The sequence below is a fragment of the Phyllostomus hastatus genome, unplaced genomic scaffold (genome assembly GCF_019186645.2).
Source record: "Phyllostomus hastatus isolate PE091 unplaced genomic scaffold, TTU_PhHast_1.1 phas_scaffold_501, whole genome shotgun sequence".
NCBI classification, from domain to species: domain Eukaryota; kingdom Metazoa; phylum Chordata; class Mammalia; order Chiroptera; family Phyllostomidae; genus Phyllostomus; species Phyllostomus hastatus.
This window is the reverse complement of record NW_025334033.1, coordinates 64,637,660-64,655,222: the sequence shown is the minus strand read 5'-3', so window position 1 is coordinate 64,655,222 and position 17,563 is coordinate 64,637,660. Positions and strand designations below refer to the sequence as shown.

The 17,563-nt window shown below is 45.1% G+C and overlaps 1 protein-coding gene across 1 annotated transcript in view; it reads right to left on the bottom strand.

The window, feature by feature from the left end:
- UNC79 (unc-79 homolog, NALCN channel complex subunit) overlaps positions 1 to 17,563 on the bottom strand; it is a 205,465-nt gene that overhangs the window by 105,827 nt on the left and 82,075 nt on the right. The window contains exons 9-14 of the mRNA XM_045823781.1: positions 15,262 to 15,350; positions 14,590 to 14,630; positions 13,134 to 13,162; positions 7,773 to 8,002; positions 5,710 to 5,881; positions 4,090 to 4,320 (exon numbers count right to left, since the gene is read on the bottom strand). Of these exons, the coding sequence (XP_045679737.1) occupies positions 4,090 to 4,320; positions 5,710 to 5,881; positions 7,773 to 8,002; positions 13,134 to 13,162; positions 14,590 to 14,630; positions 15,262 to 15,350 (792 nt within the window). The remainder of the gene's footprint in view (positions 1 to 4,089; positions 4,321 to 5,709; positions 5,882 to 7,772; positions 8,003 to 13,133; positions 13,163 to 14,589; positions 14,631 to 15,261; positions 15,351 to 17,563) is intronic.

The following is a 17,563-nucleotide window of genomic DNA, read 5'->3' as shown; positions in this document are numbered from 1 at the left end:
TCTCCATCCCTTTCTCTCTCCTTCTCTGCTCTCTAAAAATAAATAAATAAAATCTTTTAAAAAATGTTTTCTATAGGCTAGACAATTTCTCCTTGACAAGACTGTACCGCTGGACTGAGCAAGGATTCCACAACTCTAAGGAAGCAGTTAATGGGTCCATAAAACTGCTAACCCAAAATCAAGCAGAACAAAAATTAATTGCAGGGGACTAAATGAACCGATGAAGAAAGATGATAATTTGTATTGGTTTTTTGGTTTGGAACAGGGCTGGTTCTTTATATGTTCCATTTTCTAGACATAAGACTTCCCTTAGGCTATCTATAACTCACGACAATTGAGTAGATTGTACCTTTGTAAACAAAAATGAAATACGTCTCTTTCTCCCTGCCTGACCCCTCCATAATTCAGAAACTCTCATTGAATATTCTTATTTTCATGGCAACATAGTTATTTGCACAAGTTCAATAAGAATCTGTTCTCCTTGTAACAAAGCTTAATTGAAAAAAATTGGTTGTATTACCAAGGCTTTGACTAGAATTTGTCATATTTGAGAATGAGGTGGACAGAATCGGCTATGACCAGACAGTTTTAAGGAACTCAGGTTGACATTATGATTAAGGTTGAAAGGTTTAAGGAACTGTAATAGAAGAAAATACTTAATCTTTCTGAATCCATCTTGCTCAAGCCCACTCAATTCCCATAACCTGTCAGTTAACAGTTTCTGCCTAGTCCTGCACTTAGATGTCCTGATCAGTAAAGGATCCTAACCTGTAGCCTAGGAATTACTGAAGCAACCTGGCTGCTCAAAACTACTACGCTAGGGGGATAAGGAAGGTATATTAAAAAATAACGATTGTTTTCCCTGGCTGGTATGGCTCAGTTGGTTGAAGTGTCGTCCGTAAGCCCAAAGGTCATGGGTTCAATTCCTGGTCAAGGCACATACCTCGATGGTGGGTTCAGTCTGCAGTCGGGGCACATGCAAGAAGCAGCTGAGCCATATTTCTCACATCGATGTTTCTCTCCCTCTCCCTCTTCCTCCCTTCCCCTCTCTCTAAAATCAATAAGCGTGTCCTTGCGTGAGGATTGAAAAAAATGACTGTTTATCAAAATATGCATAGGAACCTCGTGACTGGGACCATGGCCACCGAGTTTGTTGAACAAAAGCAAAGAAGTTTCGTCATCTCCCCCTTGGACCCTGGCTACGTCCGGATGACGTCTGCAGCCATCAGTTCCTCCCTGGCCTCAAATCTCTCCCATTTCTCCTTCCCCTGGCGTAAAAGAAGCCTGAATGCTGCACTTTCTTGAAGTGGTTCTTTAGGATGCTAGGCTTCCATCTTCTCGGCTCGCCAAATACAGTCGCTTTTCTTGCCCCAAATCCTTGCCACTTGAGTCATTGGCTGTCGTGCAGCAAGCAGTGCGGGCTTTCACTCAGTTACAGAACTAAGTCTGAACACAGTGCTAGTGTTACAAAGCCCTCTCGGGAAAATCGGCCTGGTACCCGGCTTATGGGACTCCCACCCCACAGGCAAGAGAAAAAGGTCGCTTCCTGGCAGGCCCAGAAACCTGAAAATATTTGGGGGACCTCAAGAAGAAAGAAATTCACCCAACTCTACAGATAATGCAGATGAAGTATGGTGACTTCATCTTGGCTTGGCATGTTAACTTTGAGAAGCTTTTGAAAGTGCGGTCTGAGATTCTTTGCAAAAGTTCCAGCAAAACCAACTTAAAAATGCTTTAGTGCCCTGGCTGGCGTAGCTCAGTGGATTGAGTGCGGGCTGCGAACCAAAGTGTCGCAGGTTCGATTCCCAGTCAGGGTACATGCCTGGGTTGCAGGCCATAACCCCCAGCAACTGCACATTGATGTTTCTCTCTCTCTCTTTATCTCCCTCCCTTCCCTCTCTAAAAATAAATAAATAAAATCTTAAAAAAAATGCCTTCGTGGTCAATTACCATTCTTGCTGCACTTAGGACAATAATCAGCCCAAATTTAATGAGATTAGACTTATTTTGTGAACAAGAGTAATCTTCCTTTGATCATCTTCGATCAAAATGGGGGTGATTAGAGAGAGAAATTTTATGTTTCAGTGGACAAGTATTACCCTGTGGATTATCGGATTCTACTCCCATTCATTGTCCTTCAGCTACTTTCCACCGCTCTGGAAACTGGGTGCTGCTGTCTTTTACATTTTGTCAGTAACCGATGTTTCCAATTTTTCTCCTACCCTACTGACTCGGCCTCCCTAAGAACTAAAACCTGATACTTACTGAAACTAAGTTGTCTCATCCCAAAGCCCTGCAAGCTGAAAGACAACTTGATAAGAACCTCAATGGCCTTATTACTGCAAGAGTTCGGGCTGCTCCGGAAGTTCACCCAGCGCCCACATCCTCCCTGCTCCGCTCCAGGAAACAACCGTGACCGTGACACTGATGTGCTCCCTCCGTCATCTGAGGATGCTCTGAGCCCAATGCCTCTCTGCACCCAGAACGAGGTCTGCAGTCTACTCAGACCATTAAGCTTTTATTTTCTTTTTGTTTCCTTGTTCTCATCTCTGCTCTTTCCCTCCCTTGCTGAAGTCTCGGCTTGCAGTTCCTAACCTGACTCTTGTCTCCACAGCAATCCACCAAGCCCCTTTTCGACCTGAACCTTCTAGAGAACTTCCAGATGGGAGAAAGGTGGCGGCCCACTCCCACCCCCGAGTTGTCATAAAGATTATTTTAAAGTAGGAAACATTTGAGCCACAGAAGCTGCAGAAAGAAAAACGTACACAAACTTCCCTTATCTGACTCAAGCAGAGCGTCGGGGAAATGGAGCTGCCGTCACCCCTCCGAAGGGAGCCTTCCTGCGAATCCAGCTGCCCTTAGGGACACACAACCCAGTCCCAGCAACATGAGCACCAAAAAGCCCAAAAGAATTTTCCAGATCTTCCCTTTCAAGGACAAAAACCTTTATCTGTGGGTCTGAGTGAGCCTGCACAGAAGCACAAACTTGGTCTTTTGTCTTGTTCATATGTCTGTTGCCAGTTAATCAGCAGGCTCCCAACCACTGGACTCAGGTTAGAAAAGTTTTCCTCCCCCACATAATCATTTCTGCTTATCTTCCAGAGTCAGATCACACCAGCCCTTCACTGTGTGGGAAAAAATAATCATAGAAAACATATCAACACAGTCAAAGAATGCCAGGAAATTGGGAATTTCCAGTAAGCAGAAGTCCAATTTTATATATGAGTCAGTGGATGGCACCAAAGAAGAAAGAAGTATATTTTGATAAATGCAAGAATGCTCGAGTTCTGAAAATCTAACAAAAGCTGCACCTTTAGATGGTCTGTGTTCTGTGTTATTCTTAAATGTCTTATGTATACCAAAAGTTGCCTCAAGACCTCATTGAAAGACACCCAAAAATCACACACACACGCACAAAACCTTACTTAGAAAAGGCACTGAAAACATTTCGTATATTGCTGCCAAACACTGACTCTGGGATAGACACGCATTACATTGTAGTCAGGAAATGTGAGATCTTCTCAGCCGTACGTCTGAAGCCGGGGATCCCCTGAGACAGAGCCAAAGGAAAAGTGCACAGAAACATGTCCTACAAGCCAGAGGAAAAAGCAGAACAGGTCTGGGTGGCTCCTGACCCTCCTGGCATCCCAGACAGGAGGGCAGGAATGCTGCTGTTCGTCTCCAGAAATGCCCGCGAAAGCACAGAACTGCCTGTCGTCAAATGTCAGTTAGCCTTTCCGCAGACCAGACCAGAAAGAGACTGCGCTCCAGCAACCACAGAGAGAGGCTTTCTTTTGTCCTATTTCTGAATGAAAACATTCAGCAGTGTCCGGAAAGAATATTCCCTTAAATCCTTGCAGACACTTCACCCGTTCTGCCTCCACTCCTCCCCACCCCAAACCAACGCCAACGCAGGACATCACCTAAAACACACGCACTACGCTAAACCGCACTCCTTCAGCTGCGCCGACTAGCAGCCAAGGCCTGCTGCTCGTCGGCAGGCACGGACACCGCCCTCACGGCGAAGGCGGTGCTTCCCCCCCCCAAGTCTCCTCCCCAGCCAGGCCCAGGCGCCAGGCCTCCACTCACCCTGGCGAATTCCATGGGTTTGGGAAGAAGGCACATGACCATGACATCAAAGCGAACGTCGCACACTGTCTTCAGCCACTTGGTGACAAACTGAGGCTTCAGTTTCTCCACCAGGCTCCCAACCTCGTCGTCCATCATGTAGGCTGTGGAGTGGAACCACTGGAACACCATGGCCACCAGCCGGGCCAGGCTCTCGGTCGGCGTGTTCTCGCTGGGTGTGCAGAGGCTCACCTGGGAACAGGCAGACCGGGCTCCGCGTCAGCCCCCAGCCATCCTCTCACAACTGTCACAGGCTTGTTTAACAGTTTAAAAAAAGAAAAAGGTGTCCCAGATCACCCATGGGAAATAGGCAGTTTTCTAAATGATGGGGATCACTTATCTGAGAAACTGCGTTCCTCTCCAAGGAGAGGCAGCTTGCAACGATCGTTTCCCCTTAAGACTCCACCTTCCCATAGGCCTTTTCTCCTATAAGAAATCTATTACATTATCTACACTGTATCGATGCCTTTAGAAAGTTAAATCTACCGAGGGAAATTTCATGAACACCTTCAGTGAAAAAAACAGCTGTACACATTTTAGTTCTAACATGACCAGATTTAGCCGAGAATTTCTATCAGTAATAACTCTGGGCTGTTAGGGCACCCCTCAGTTCACCACATTACAAATAGACATTTGAAAACAACTAATCCTGTATTCATTCATTCATTCATTCATCCATCCATCCATCCTGAAATAACCTTTGATTGAGCAGGGCAGTAGGATTCAGAATTATAAGAATTCATAAAATCCTATCCTTGCCTTCAAAGAGTTCACAATAGGAGTCATCGTACCATTAGATAATACGTTGTCGGAATAAGACATGTAAAATCAGCAATTCAATTCCAATGTGATTTTTAAAAGGACCTTTGCAGGTAACCGTGTGAAAGCATGAAAAAGATGTATCACCATGGAGACTTAATTCATGCCTCCAATGGGCAGAAACAAGTCTGTTTCTTTGCAGAACTGGCAAATCTAGCTTGCTTGAAACTTGGGATCTGTATGTTTGATCTTTACTGAATGAAGACTCCAGCTGAATCCATCAATATCAATCAAATTCCTTGTGATACTTTTGGCTATAATTTTTTGGCTGTAGGCAGACTTGCAATCATTTTTTTTTTAAAAAAAAGCTCCACAGAGACTGAATTTTCAAGGAAAATTCCATGTACACAGGCAATGGAATGTGAAACAGGAATGCCAATAATCTGTAAATCATACTGAGTCCAATATTTCACAATATACCCTAGCTATTCTGGCAAAAGGTGCATTTTAAATAGTCTAGAGCCTGGCACAAAGTTTCAACACCTGGCTATTCAAGAGAATCAACTAGAAAGCTTTCTAGGAGTTCCCAAGAATCCAGCATGAAATCTGGGCATTGCCATTTTTTTAAAAGCCGCCCCAGGTAAATCTAGTGTGCAGCCCAGGGTCCAGCGCCACTGTCCTAGAATGTGGGGTCACACGGCTAAGGCTAATTGTTCACTGTTTCCCTCTTTAGGTTCTTGAAAGAGAAAGGAGAAATCCTTCACGGGCGTAGGGCTGGAATGAGAAATAAGAAAGCAGAGAACAGCCAACTCCTTTTCTTACTAAGAACCATATTCCGAACTGGCTGAGCAGCCGCTGGTCGTGTTTGTCGTCGTCCTTGTTGTCGAAGTCGGCGTTCTCCAGGGAGTGGTGGGAAGAGGACAGGCCCAGCTGCCGCCGGCGGTTCAGCTCGTGCTCCCGCTGCTCGGCGTGGAACTCGGCTTCTTTCAGCAAGCTGCCCGAGAGCAAAGGTGTTGAGACAGACCATCAGAAAACTCGTTCTAGAGGATGACCCCTTCAGGGCAATGACCTCCCGAGTGCTCAAGCATCTTTAAATGGGCGGGAGTTACTCCAAGAAGCCTATTTTCATGTCCTTCCTGTTTGCTGACCCATCCCCATTTTAAAGATGAACCAAGTGAGGCACAAAGAGGCTTCTTCCTCCCATCAGTCAGCATCAAGCAGAACTGACGCCTCTGGCTTCTGGTTCACCGCCCGTCCCGCGAGAAGGCCATGCTTCCCCCGTATCTAACGTGAAACCGTGTGGACATCAAATATACGATGCAAGGGGGGATTGAGGAGCTTGTACCCAATGGGAAAAATATTCAATATCTAGTACTCAAAAACCTGAAAATGAGCAACGAAGACTCCCTTTTCAATTGCTAAATGAATGATAGTTTTAAAAATAATACCCAATATGGGGTGCTGCAAAAACCAGCAATATCAGACAGTGCTGCCGGCGCTGTAAATTCACATATACAATTTAAAAATCGGTTTGGCGATGCACCAAAGCCATTAAAACATGCATACCCTTTGACCCAGTCAAACATATTTGGGCATCTACCCTAAGTAAATAAAAAATACAGAAACAGCACTGTATGCAAAAATATTTACCACTTACTTACAATAGTAAAAACTTAGAAGCATTCTAAATACTTAAAAGTGGAAAAAATAATCTAGATAAATATTATGTATCCACTAGGAATGATAAATATGGAAACCACAATATGGAAAATACCTAATGGTATATTATATCGAAAAATTATAAATACACTGTGATTACAGTTATAGAAATAAAACACGCATTTGAATACAAGTAGAAGAACATGTGCCAAACAGACAATGATGACAGCAGTATGATTGATTTTTTTTTTCTATTTCCAAATTTCTGTCTTGCTTTATTTGACAAACATCACATTTCTCTGTGTGTCAGATACTGGGATGAGAAAAACAGAAGACTTAGTCCCTATCCTTAAAACTTACATTCTAATATTATTCTTTAATTTTTAAAAATCTTGCCTCACCCTGGCTGGCGTAGCTCAGTGGATTGAGCTCAGGCTGCGAACCAAAGCATCACAGGTTCGATTCCCAGTCAGGGCACAGGCCTGGGTTGCAGGCCATGGCTCCCAGCAACCGCACATTGATGTCTCTCTCTCTCTCTCTCTCTCTCTCTCTCTCTCTCTCTCTCTCTCTCTCTCTCTCTCTCTCTCTCTCTCCCTCCTTTCCCTCTCTAAAAATAAATAAATAAAATCTTTAAAAAAATCTTGCCTTGATTAACATTATACAGAAAGAGAACAAGTCTCGATATTACCATTTTTTAAAGCTCCTTTCTTTGTCATGTGATAGAAGAAGAAAAAGCCAGGAAGCTGTATGTTCAGCCCTTGTCTTACTCCACAGCCTTCTGGTTGACCCCAGTGCTGAATTACCCAGAGTTCTCCCCCAATGTCACTGCTGTCAGTCAAGCCTCAGGGCCCCTCCCCCCACCTCTCACTCTGACTGAGCTCTCATTTCATCCCCCCTACAACCTCTGGCTTTGCCATGACTGAGCTCACCACTCTGGATCACAAGTACGTGCCTCTGTTGTTACAGTCCCTACACAGGGAACCTGAGGGCAGAGACTACATTTTACTCTCCTCTGTCTCTCAAGTGCCTAACACAGGCCTGGCACATAACTGGCATTTGATAAAAATATTTGCTGTATGAATGAATTAAAACACCATCACGGCCACACTGTGCTGGGCTGAGGGCACTTGAAGTTGAATTAAATTTACACATAGCTCCACGCGAGAAAGGTGGCTCAAAACCAAGGCGGCGTTTTCCGAGTACGGGACTAATAAATAGCCTGTTACCTAATCACGGCCTCCACGGCGCAGACAAGCTCCTCGGCGCCGCACTCGCGGGTGTTGATGGGTGGAGGGGAGGTCTGGTAGAGGTGGGTCTCCGAGGCAGCCCCCACCTCGTTACTGTGATGGTTCGAGTGGCATCTTTTGCAGTACCGCACAGGCCTGTTCCCGTGACGACCGCAGCACCCTGCCGAAAAGCAGGTGACAACGGCTCTTCTAACATGGGAACTGCAGTTCTGGAGGCAAAAAAAAGGGAAATCAGTTAGAATTAGTCGCCAAGGTAAATTTGCCTATGAATTGGGAAGAATGGAAACAAGGGGCCACTGAAAATGGCAGCGTGTTACTCAAGTGCCACTCACTAGTGTCCAAAATGCAGGTCATCTCTAGTCAGTTCGAGCTCAGTCACAGTTAAAAATAAAGGTGAGAAATGGTTCCCATCAGTGCAAGTGGTAGAAACAGCCCACGCGTGAGTGGGACTGAGTTGAAAAGTCCTTATAAAGTCCCCTCAGTGAGGGGGCCGGGCGGCTTTGGGGATTATTTCGTGTTGGTGTTTCAAGGGTTTTCAAGAGAAATGTGAAGAAGAAGAAGAAAAAAAAAACCATGGTCCAGAAAGAGCACATCAACATAGAAAAGGAATCATTCTAACCCCCAGCATAAACTTTCACAGTTATTTCAGCCACCACTAAAACAGCGAACAGCCACAGCAGCTCATCTGTCCTCGCTGCACGGGGCACAGGGAGGCAGCTGCGCTGCGCTGAGCTGACGGACCCGAACCAGGCCTTTCTAGTCCCACCAGGACTCTCGGTCAAGACCTTAAGAATATGTCATCGACACCACAGTAACATATCAAAACACAGCAAAAACCATTCATAGAATCAGCCATTGACATCACACAGGAAGCAATCAAAAGATGGAGTGACCGAAATGAGAAAAGTGGAGCGGCATGAGACCCCGAAGGGTAGGGGGCTACTGTCAGAGCCCCACGACCGGAGGTGGAGGAGCGAGCAGCACCCACGCGAAGTGCCTGGGGAAACTGTCGGAACCTCCCTGACCTCCGCCCACCAGCATGCCCCGAGCCTGCAAGATGCGCCACCACATACATACTCAATGTCTCGGGTCCAGAGAGCTTTTCTGTCTTTCAATAGAGCTTACTAAGACGTGGACACCTCTAGGGAATGTCATATTCTAAGCCATTATAAACTCAGAGCTCGGGGAAGATTTGAGACCCCTCCACGACAGCTCCCTTGGAGAGACCGGAGGAGGAAGGAGGCGAGCAGCACCAAACCTACATCACGACATTGGCAATGTACTGAGCCGCGGGTCTGAACGGCCACCGGAGTAAGGCCTGTTCCACTTCCATTTTAGCAAGAGGCTCTGGGTGCTAGAGTTAGCAAATCTCAATTTCTGAAAAGGATTCAGGCCAACAAATCTTCAAAGAAGTTAAAAATTGTATAATATTTTTAGTTATTATGTTTGAAAATTATTTATTAGAATAGTGTGTTTCTTCTGTATCTGAAGCCCAGTCTTCTTCAGCGCTCAGGGCCGCCCCGGTCTGTCCGAGCGGGCCACTCGTCCTGCTCTGTCCTTGTGTCTCTTTTGTGCAGCCAATTTCATGCTGGAAGCTCAGGAATTTTTACTGGCTTGAGGCTTCCCCTGCTTACCCACAAACCGATGCCACACCACCAGCAGTGTGGGATAGATCAGAGCGTAATCTTAGAGTTCACTTCTTCCTCCTGCTTATACTTAGTCTTTGCTCCTCCGGGAATCCTACTGTTACGTAAACCGTAGGATGTGGATACGGGCTGGGTGGTTCTTCGCTGTAAAGAAGTCCTGACGTTGAAGGTCTGCAATTTCCCACCCTGTTTTCTTGTCACACATTGTTCACATTCTTCCCACATGCAAACTCGCAACTGGGGGTCCAAGGTCTTCTCGTCCAAGCGAAGTCCAGCCGTGGAGGTTTGTTTTCCTGGGGTTTGGCTCCTCAGATTGGTGCCTCCTTGAATCCGGGCCCTGAATCGAGACGGGCTGGTGGCGACTTCTCCCAAGAGAGGAAGGCACAAGTGACACTCACCTGACTCCCACGGCCTGGTTATAAAAAGACATGCAGCTTCCACCTGAACGAATGTCTTGAACATTCTCTCTCCCTGAGTTTCCCCATCGGGACACTGTTCTCAGAACTCGGCCATGGCCAAGCCCCATGCACAGGTAATGTGTGCGCCTCTGGTCAACCATTCTGGCTAAACCAAGCCTTCCAGCCGCCCCATCCCAGAGCCCAAACATTCCACCTAGAAGCCTTTAGATAACTCCAGCCTTCAGCTGTTCAAGTCTTCCCAGATAAGGAGGTCTCAGAATCATCAAGCAGAGACAGGCTGTGGACCGTGCCCTGTCCAAACCCCTGACCCACAGACTCTCTGAGTGTAATTAAAGGATTGTCGTTTGGTGTTGCTACAGTATGAATGATTTCTTTCACGGTACCTGGGTATACTACATACACTGGTACCAGGAATACCAACTAGAAGTCAACCTGCCTCATCACCACGTGCCATCAATTCCAAAATAGCATCAGCGATAGAACAACCCCAAAATGACATTTGGCTCGCCAAAGTTTTAAACCACTACCATGGTTCCTCATAGGTTTTAATAATATATTTACAAGCCCCAGTGGGGCCTCAACCCGTGTGGAGCCGTTTCTATGCATCCATTTGAAAAGCAAACTGGAGAGATTTCCCTTGGGTTTAGATTCAGCTGGGCGTGGTGTTCAAATGTTCGCTCCAGCCACTCCGTTCCCTTCACTGCTTTACATTTCAAATCTACATGAATAACTCCAAGTGGTCGCACAGAACAACAGAACTGAAATAAGTCAAGATCTGTCTCTTATCTTTACGATCTTGATGCTCAAACCTACCGTTCAAATGCAGGAACGCGTAATACCAGAAGTACGAGCTGTGCCCAAGGCCAGCTCAAACAATTCTGAACTACTTAACTTGGACTTAATGGAAGTTCTCCAAAATAACATGTATATAAAATACAATGTTTATTAAAGAATAAGTAACAAAAATGTGCTAATGTAAAGCTTATTAGTCAAGATAGTTGTAGCATATAAAGGAAGGGGTGTAAAAACATTCATCTGGATGTCAAATACGCTAGGTATACCGCCAGAGCCAGAACGTGCTGATTTAGAAAATAAAACTGTTTCTCACCCTACTGTCTCTGGCTTCTAAAAGATTCTCAAAGTAGGAAAGAGCCTCGGGATAAAAATCAAACCAAAAGTTTGCTGAACGACTGTGCGATCCTTCGTTAAAACTTCAGAAAGATGCAGGGTACTGCCCAGTTGAGCCTCTCAGCTAGAACAGGGCTCCTGGTCATTTTAAGGGCACACTGAAGTGCCCAAAGAACAGAAAGGACTGTCTCAGAAAGAACTGTAGATGTCTTTGGGGGCACAGAACCCCAATGAGACTTACTGAAAACCCACCACGTTTTAAAGTCCCGCTAGCAAAAACACCACCGACCTAGACGAAAGGGGGCAGACACAGCTCGCCATGAAAGAAGGTCTGTGAGACCCCGCCTCCTACATGCAGGAAGTGGCAGACTGAAAGAGTCACTCAGCTACAACACGGGATATTTCTCATCAAAAAAAAAAGAGACTCTCAGAAAGTGCAGCAAAATGCCCGTAAAGACAACAACGGGTGTGGGAACCACTCTGAGACAGCAAAAGCAGGTCCAGTTGAACGCGCATTCACTGCCCCCAGAGACAGAAGAAGGGTTGGTGTGTCCGCGGCTGGAGCTCCTCCAGGCCAGTGACGGTGACCTGCTTCCTCCTCCTCTTTCTGAACAGAAATCTATTGCTGTCATCGGGTGCCTAGCTCACCACTGCGGGTTGGGTGTGCAGAGAGCAGATAACTGGCCGTTCCCGTTCTCAGGTCTCTGGATCAAGAGAATTTGCACCCCAAGTGTTTCATCAGTGACCAGACCAAACGTAGATCGCAAGACCAGGACTTGAAGCTGGAAGCTATGAAGTGGATAAGACTTTTTAAGGTCTTAGAAGGTGGTAAGAGTACTTTGCATTTGCAGAGAATGTAGGTACTAACATTCAGAGGGTGGATTGTGGTGAGTTAAATAGGACCACAGAGTTCTTGCAGCCATGTAAAGGGGAGGAGTCTATGTCCCCCACTCCTTGAAGCTGGCAGGCCTGGGGACGTTCTCTGAAGACTGGAATGCAGCAGAACCGATGCTCCTTGGCGTCTGAGCTTCAGTCTCCAAAAGGCCTTTCAACCTCCTCCCTCATCCCCTCATTCCCTCAGACCGCTGCTCCCACCTGAACGAGTCCAGCCTAGCCTCCTGGAGGATGTGATGCCTGACGCGGAAAGAGGGTGAGCTGGACACCCCAGTGACCCCCAGCCATTTGCAGGCACCCTGGCGGAAGCCCCAGACAGGGGAGTGAGGCCACCTGGGACCAGCAAACCCCCAGCCTACTCACCAACTGATGCAAACGCACGAGTGAGCCTACAGGAGTTTGTCAAAAGAAGCCCGGCTGAGCGTAAGCCAAACGGCCAATCCACAGAATTGGGATCAAACAAGTGTTTGTTGTTGTAAACCACTACGTTTTAGGATGGCTCGTTATATGGCAGCGGATAACGGGAACGGCGCTGCGAAGGTAGCCACTCATGCCTAACTCCTAGACAGTTTAGATGGCCTGTACGTGGTCTCATAGGTTGGTGGGGACAGAGCTGGTCAGAACCCAAGCATCTCGGCCAACTAACCCAAAGTTCTTTATATGAAACCACACTACTTTCTCTTGTACTTTTCCACAACTAGAACCAAAAAAAAAAAAAAAAAGAGATATGGTTTAGGGAAACTGTCATGAAGGTGGCCAAAGGAAATTTGAAGGTGGAATCTTTAACTAGAGACAACAGTCAACTTACATATAAATAACCATTTTCCATACGCAGCTGGTCTGAGTATGCATGCTCTAACACAAACAGTGAACCACTTGCACTGCACTTCAAAAAACAAGGATGTTTAGCGTACAAGATGCATCATTTAGCAAAGTTAAGTTGCACGTGTTACACTGTCATTCAGAGGGTTTTTGTCATTAGACTTCTACTCCAGAGAAGCACATAGCTTTTATTTCAGATTAGTTATCAAAAACACGGGTGCAGAAGACGGGTGAGCGAAAGCAGAGATGGAGATAGAGAGCGTCAGGACACAGCAGCCTCGCGTGCTCAATTATCGCTCTTCCCCCTCCACGAACACAGTGACATGGACACACTGGGAAACCACAGTGCAGAGATGAGGCAGGTGTCGATGAGTGAATTTACATACAGACACAGCAAATCATGCCCCGCCACACGGATGGTCTGTTCTTACCTTCTTCTGACATATAGCAGATATTTCAGCTGTAAGGGGAAGGCACACAAAATATCAACAAAGAGAGAGAGCCCATTTTCCACCAGGGCAGCCGTGAGGAGGGGTAAAAACAAGTTTTGTAATACAACCTCTAGCCTTGGCTAAAACAGTTTCTCCATCGTCTCATGAATCATCATCTACTTAGGTGTCATGGCGTTAAAAACCCTTCCACGCTGCAAATACTCCACCTGCTCTTATAAGTAATTCAACCTTCTCAGATGCGACTTAGAATTCAGATCGTGTTAAAGCCAAATAACGGTAATCTCAACTTCTCGTTGGACAGAACACAAAATTGAGGGCCACTATGGTGGCACAGCTTCTTCAGGATCACATGGCCACCCAGGGTGGAGGGGGGTCTACCAATACGCCTGTGGATTCCCTCTATACAGCTCCTCCGTTATGCTATGAGTCTGAGTGAAAGGACCACATTTAGAGCTTCACCATGAGGGTGAAGTATCAGAACTATAGAAAAATCTTACTAATGTCAACTGCTTAGACTTGAGCTGTCCGTTTCCAACAATCCTTCCTTAATGAGGTTCGGATGACCTAATACTAAAGGTTAGACTACAATGACGTAGTATAATCATCATCAAGCAAAGGTCTTACATTTTTCTAAAGGTCACAGAATTTAGTGAATTAAGGTTTTCAGATTTATTTTTTAAGTGAGGCCTTACACAGTCTTTTAGCGCCTGCCTCTGAAGCCCTAGACCAAGTTTCTCCCGTGTGCCTGGTCTGCACTGAGCACGCTCCCAGCTTGGACCACCTGCCATCTTCCCTGTGCTGTCCAGGGTGTTCCCTGGTCCTGCCAGTCCCCAGGTAGGCGGCTGGCACACCTGCCTCCCCGTGGGTAGAAGGGTGCTGGCTCATCTATCTGATCTGTCAACTCACTGGCGTCGCTCTTAGACCTCTGACGGACCACAAGCATTACAACCTCGTCTCCCCATGGAGGTGGGTCAGGTATACTTTGTCCCCATTTTACTGTTGAGGAGACTAGTCACAGTGGCAGAAGAAAGTCCCATTGTTCAGCGTTCTTCCCGCTGATGTTCTTTATTCCCTTTCTGACCTGGCACAGCCAACAATCGTTGGCAGCACCTGTTGTGTACACAGACAACCCCTTGACATAATCAGCAGGGCTTTAATCCCACAGAATCCTAAGCCTAACATCTCCCCTTGATTGGGGTAGAAATGATACCTCTTGCCTCATTATTAAACGTGTGGGCAGATTATAAGTAAGCATTGATATAATGCTTCGTATCAATGAATATTCATAGAACTATCTTTGACTTTTGTTACTGTCTTTGTTACTATCTTTACTATCTTTGTTACTATCTTTGTTAAATAAAATAGTACAAAAGGAGACAGATCAACCACACCATTAGTCATGATTACTCATGATTCATTCTGAAGTAAACCGTACCTTGTGGCAGGAGAACATCAATCAACCATTCACTGTGGTCCCTGTGAAGAAAAACAGAATTCACGTTTGAACTTCCAGCAATGTTACCCTTCCACATGAATGCTAATAAGCTGCACGCTACTGCTAAAAGGCTTTTAATAGAAAGGAAGTGTAATTAAGAGCACTATCATAATAAACTTTTTAAATGTCTAGTGCATTCCAGCTAAATTATAAATTATAGGCATTTTATCATATTCCGTTATCTTTGAATGATACTTTCCAGATGCTAATTAAGCCAAGCAAAATACAGCATGATTTATACAAAGCTGAGTGTGGCTCTGTGAAACTAACACACAAAGAGAACCCCTATGAATTATCTGTCATGTTTGAAAAACCAGTTCTATTTTTCTCTGTGGCCTTTTTAACGGGGTCACTTGAAAACCGGGGCTGCTTGCAAGCAAGTGGAATTGCTTTCTCCTGTCGCACGCACAGAGAGAAATATTGCAACTTTTCAAAGCTGAAGTCTTTCCAGTGAAAGTTCGCTACACATTAAATATCGGACAAAGCACTCTTTAAGAACCAGAGAGCAGAATGGGAAACATGGGTAATGTGGCCAATTTTTAAGTCCAGGTGATTGCTCCTATCTTCCTATTGTTGCCCCACTGCCTGTTCATGGAGGACCCCCACACCTACCCTGCGATCCTCTGGCTGCATTCTTCACAGAGATACAGTGGGGGCGGCTTATCGCCCAAAGCGACTGACAGGGAAGGGTCTATGCACATCTGAAACACATGGAAAGCCAGAGTGAACTCTCCTGTCCCCGTTCGTCACATTCCTGACATCAAAAACACAAGTGTTTTAATAATGACAGATTTTCCAAAGCAAAGTGGAATAAACACTTTCAGTTAAACCCACTCAACCTGTAACTGTTTTTCCTGCGCTGAGTGGTGCCAGTCCACACGGCTGATTTTAAACGTGGCTACTATGGTTTTCCATTTCTCCTGTTATTTGCATTTCCAGTAACAAATAGTATCAAGGAATCTACCCTCATTCCACAAAGATTAAAACAATCATCTTGCTCCATAGCAGCTCAAATTACCTCTATGTCACTCTCTAAACTGGTAAACACGGTAGATCTCTTCAAGAAAAAGAAAATATATTAATAAAATGAGAAATGGTAACTGTTACCAAAATGCTGGCAGTAGAGTTTCTCTTTTACTTAAGAAAAACCTCATTCAGAAAATGCAGCTGTAAGTCTACCATTGAATGATTCACCCTGGAATCTAAGATCTATATTAATCCTCCAGTGTTGCATTTCCAGGTGTGTGTTTTTTCTCTCCCGCACATAACCTGTAGTTTGTTTATCCCGGCTGTGCTCCGTTCCGTTTCGGATTCTTTATGGCTGAGTTTTCATTAGCCCAAGCACAGAGACGAAGCATGTTCATCGCTTTTCAGTTGAGCTTCAGGATATTTCCAGTTACTGGATGTTTTAAATCAAGTGAACAAGACATCCAGGTGACTAGCTGAATTTTGAACTTTGCATCAGTTTAAGTTTCTGTGACTTGTCCGAGTCATTTTGAAGTCCGTCCGGCTTTTCAAGAAATGATCAACCCATGCTCTAGCCAATTATACAGTTAATTTACCACAAATTCTTCTGGAACATTCCTCTGACTTGTCTTTTTTGCTGTTACTGATTTAAAGGGGGAAAATGAACCCAATTTATAAACCAAACAGCCTGTCATTAAAGTTAAAACCCTGAGGAGTTTCAATGATGAGGGACACAAAAGTTAGAATTCCTAAATTTAAATAACTGCACCATCAAAATCTGTAAACTATATAAATTATATACAAAATCTGTAAATTTCCTGAATGCTGAACACCCCGTGTGAAATTTTCCTTCAGCAGGTTTCATGCTTCCTTTGATGCAATGGACAACAACTACCTTTTGGTATGTTAAATCAGGGATTGGCAAACTTTCTGTAAATGTTCGGAGAATAAATATTCAGGTTTCATGGTCCATGCGTTCTGGGCCGCAACTAGTCAACCGTGCTCTTGTAGCATAGAAGCGGCACAGACAATACATAAGCAACCAAATAAAACTTCATTTACCAAAATGAGCAGCAGGCCAGATTTGGCTATCTCCCAAATGCCATAGTTTGCTGACTCCTGTGTTAGAAAATTATCTGGGCTCCAAAATATTTGATAAAGTGATTTTCAAGTAGAATCAAGTAAAACCAGAAGCAGAATGTGATATAATGAACTATAAATTCCAACATGTTTTCACTGGGAATCCCATCACGACTCTTGGCTCTTGCCACAAAAGTACTTTTTTGCAACTATTGCAACAAAAATAAACAATACTTTTCTATTTGGCAAATCCACACTGCGTAGCGGCATAGCTCACTATTCTGGAAATACAAGGCTTTTCGTGAGGATCAACCCATCTTCCTCGGGTCTTTCCCATCCGCCCCACACAGACCTCTTCTTCCTCTTTCCTCTCATTTCTAATGGGCCGCTGATACCTCTGTCAGATAAAGATATTTGTCTGTTCCACTCAAAAAGAAAAACTCCTAGGACGTTGGTACTATAAAGACTCAGCAGAATTTAGCTAGGTGACCTCGAACGTGTCAAACGAACTCACCAACAGGACCCCCCTGACCTGTGACTAACAGTGCCAGTGCTGTTCTCCTGTGAACAGGTCAGTTTACACTCACACCAGTACGTTCACATCTGCCCCTTGCATTAAAAAAACAGTTACTTTCTGTTTATAAATATAATTTATGCCCAATGTAGGGGTTTGGAAAATTGGAGAAAAAGAAAATGTTAAAAACAATAACCCTCCGTGGATTGAGCGCGGACTGAGAACCAAAGTGTCACAGGTTCGATTCCCAGTCAGGGCACATGCTTGGGTTGCAGGCCACGGCCCCCAGCAACCGCACATTGATGTTTCTCTCTCTTTCTCTCTTTCTCCCTCCCTTCCCTCTCTAAAAATAAA